Here is a 3,187-nt window from a genome sequence, read left to right on the forward strand (position 1 = left end):
ATCCCCCCGGGATCCCCCCGTCCCATTGCCGTCGCACTGCCCATCCCGCAGGCAGTTCGTGGAGGAGGCGGCCGTGGACTTCGCGCGCCGCCACCCCGACGTGGTGCTCTACGTGAGCCCGCGGCGCTGCCCGGCGCCGCTGCTCATCGCCGAGTACCGTGAGTGCCCCCGGGGACAGAGCCGGGGCGGGGGCGCCCCGCCGTGGGGCAGGGGCGGGCGCGAGGCCCCCACAGTTCCCCCCCAGTCCCCACGGCTCTGCCGTCCCCCTTCCAGGCATGGACGGGTGTGAACGTGCCCCAGTTTGCACCGAGTATCGGGGCTGGTGGCTGTGGAAGGTGTCGCGTGAGCGCGGGGCTGGTTACGGGGAACAGCCGAGTAACGTCCGGGAAGGAGACGGCGGGAAGGGCACGTGTGATGTTGAGAGGAGCCTTTCCCGTCACTGGTGTTGAGCGAGGCCAGCGGGTAACGTGGGGCCTGTTCTCAGAGAGTAACGGGCAGCTACATCTGTCTCTTATGGCAAATATTCAGCAAAATAAGTTCTAAAATAAGATCTATTAGGGCAAGMCTACGGGTTAAACAGACCGTATTGACCAGCGTGACACTGTTTCATGCTCTTCGGAGGCGGAGGCAGCGCAGGGGCTGCTTCTAGTCAGCGATTCAGACACTTCCCACACCCTCRTGTGTCTGCAGGACAGCCTTGCTGTGACCACGTCTAATTATCACCACAAGGGATGCAAGATGCATATGCATAAAGAAGTAATCTGCAGAGTTTATCATCAAATTGCAAAAACTCTGCAGACGTAGATTTGCAGTATGCAGTTTGATTCGATRGAGCTACAGTCCTGAAGTTTGAGCRTATCAAACTAAAGGTGCACAGGGCTCCGGCCTCACTGAGAGTTGCCCAAGATTTACACATTTTTACCTACAGAATTTCACTTCAGGGGGTATTTACACAGAGCGGGGATTAGTTATTTCTCTCCTGTRACACAAATGTTTTTTTCCCACCCTGCTTTGTTGCCTCCTGCCCCGCTGGGCGCCGCAGTGAACGGCGCCGTGCACGAGGAGCTCGTGAGCAGCCGCAGCTGCGAGGAGATCGCGGGCCTGGCCGCCCGCCTCGCCGCCCGCTCGGGCCTCGACATCGTGCGCATCCGCAAGCCCTTCCACACGGCCAGCCCCAGCGTGCAGGGACAGTGGCACCCCTTCACCAACAAGCGGCCCGGCCTCGCCGCCCGCCCCAATAAATAGACACGGGCAGCACGGCGCCTCCTCGCACAGACGCCTCTTTATTGCACGGGGCCGGGGGGCTCCTGCTGCTGAGGAGCCAGGGAGCAGCACGGGCAGGGGGACACGGGGGTGTCCCGAGTCATCCGGCCTCTCCCTGGCCCTGGCAGCGGGGCTGGGCGGGTTGGGCACAGTGGCTCCCCTGGGAAGGGCCCCGGGAGCCTCCCCGGGAGGAGCCAGCCCCTTTCCAAGGCTCTTGGGGACACAGGGCGACTGTSCCTGGCAGCGCAGCGCACCCGGGCTGGGCTAAGGCGGTGCTCGCTGCCTCCAARTCCTCCCAGCCTGGGCAGGAGCGGGATGGTGCTGGGGACACCGTGGGCTCCGGCCCCTCTCCGCACGGCCACCCTGCAGCTGGAGGTGCTCCCCACCGCTGTCACCGCTCGGGTGACGGTGACAGTCCCGGCCGGTGTCCCTGCGGCAGTGGCTGTGACAGTCCCAGTGGCTGACAGWTATAGKCCCGGCTGTTGTCACTGCTGCGGTGACTGTGACAGTCCCAGTGGCTGACAGATACACTCCTGGCCGGTGTCACCGCTCGGGTGACGGTGACAGTSCTGGTCGCTGACGGTGGCAGTTGTGGTCGCTCCCCTGCGGCCGGCACCATCCTGCAGGGATGGGCAGAGGTGKCACAGGAGGCGCCCGGCGGCGCTCGCGCTGCGCAGTGGGGCCTGCCCCCCATCTCACCTGCGCCCACGGCGCCCTCCTCGTCGCGGCGCTGCCGCCTCCCCGCGCACGGGGACACGGACACCTCCTCCGGACCCGGCTGATCCGTCCTCTCCGGGCRAGGAAACCCTGGAGGGGGAGACGGGAGTCAGCGGGCGCACAGCTCCCTCCCTCCCGCCGGCCACCGGTGCTGGTGGCTCCGGCCTGTCCCCTGTCCCCGCCACTCACCCGCCTCTCGGCATCCACRCGGCTCCGGCGCTCCCGGGACGCCCGCAGGGACGGGTCTGCGCTGGCGGGACGGGACAGGACAGGACGGGGTCTCTCACCTGGACACGCACACGGACAGAAACCCTCCCGCCCTCCCGCCGTCAGCCGGGCTCTGGCTCCTGCCTCCAGCTCCTGGGCGCCATCCGTGGGGTTTTATACATAAATAGAGCTCCCAAATTTAAATAAGATTCTTCTTCGTCTTTGTTTTTTTTTTTTTTTGCTTTTCGATTCTTTTGTACAGCGAGTCTCCAAAGTGAGTTGAAAAGCCAAAGGAGGCCGCCGAGTCCGGCCCAGCGCCTCTCTTCGGGAGGTAGTTGTGCCTGAGTCTGTAACACTGCTGGCAAAGGGGGGCACGGGGGTATCCCGAGTCATCCGGCCTCTCCCCGGCACTGGGAGCAGGGCGAGGGGCTGGGGGGCGCCCGGGCCGCCCCCGCGCCCCTACACGGAGCTCTCGTCCAGCTTGTCCACGAGCTGCGTGTGCTTGCTGCGCTTCTCCAGCATCCTGCTGAGCTCCTCGGCGAAGGAGGCGCTGCCGAGCGGCGAGGCGAGCGGCTCCTCGTGCTGCTGCAGCAACATGTAGCTGTTGCCGTTCATCTTGCGCAGCACGTTGGGCAGGGCGCCCACGCCGTTGGTCAGCTCCGAGGGCAGCGGCGGCGCCGGCGGCGGCACCGCGGCCGGCGGCTCCTTGCCCGGCGAGCCCGCGGCCGTGGGCGCCTCGCCGGGGATGATCTGCAGGCAGCCGTCGCCGTAGGCCAGCGCGGCCTCGTCCCCGTCCTCGCCGCGGCCCTTGCGCAGGCAGTTGGCCGAGACCGTCTGCAGCTCCACGCCGGCGGCGCGCGGCTCGCCCAGCACGTACTTGCCCCTGCGCCGCTGCCCGCGGGACACGTGGAGCAGCACGGCGCTCAGCGCCACGCACAGCCCCACGAGCGCCGCGATGGCCGACACGTAGGCCACGCTGGCGTCGCCGGCGGCCCGCGCG

The 3,187-nt window shown here is 66.6% G+C and overlaps 2 protein-coding genes across 3 annotated transcripts in view; one reads left to right on the forward strand and one right to left on the reverse strand.

Moving 5' to 3' along the window:
* MRPL43 (mitochondrial ribosomal protein L43) overlaps nucleotides 1-1,247 on the forward strand; it is a 2,584-nt gene extending 1,337 nt beyond the window's left edge. The window contains exons 2-3 of one of the 2 annotated variants that reach the window (XM_026050632.1): nucleotides 52-186; nucleotides 1,002-1,247. In XM_026050632.1, the coding sequence (XP_025906417.1) occupies nucleotides 52-186; nucleotides 1,002-1,245 (379 nt within the window). In that variant the 3' untranslated portion in view covers nucleotides 1,246-1,247. The remainder of the gene's footprint in view (nucleotides 1-51; nucleotides 187-1,001) is intronic. The other variant, XM_026050631.1, reaches the window with a different exon arrangement.
* A 1,165-nt stretch (nucleotides 1,248-2,412) lies between these two features.
* The window catches only part of SEMA4G (semaphorin 4G), a 6,570-nt gene continuing 5,795 nt past the window's right edge, over nucleotides 2,413-3,187 (reverse strand). Inside the window, 1 exon segment of the mRNA XM_026050678.1 lies at nucleotides 2,413-3,187. This exon segment is cut by the window's right edge and continues 191 nt beyond it. Coding sequence (XP_025906463.1) covers nucleotides 2,647-3,187 — 541 coding nt within the window. The 3' untranslated portion in view covers nucleotides 2,413-2,646.

Source organism: Nothoprocta perdicaria, unplaced genomic scaffold (assembly GCF_003342845.1).
Source record: "Nothoprocta perdicaria isolate Ctin4 unplaced genomic scaffold, notPer1 scaffold_7, whole genome shotgun sequence".
NCBI classification, from domain to species: domain Eukaryota; kingdom Metazoa; phylum Chordata; class Aves; order Tinamiformes; family Tinamidae; genus Nothoprocta; species Nothoprocta perdicaria.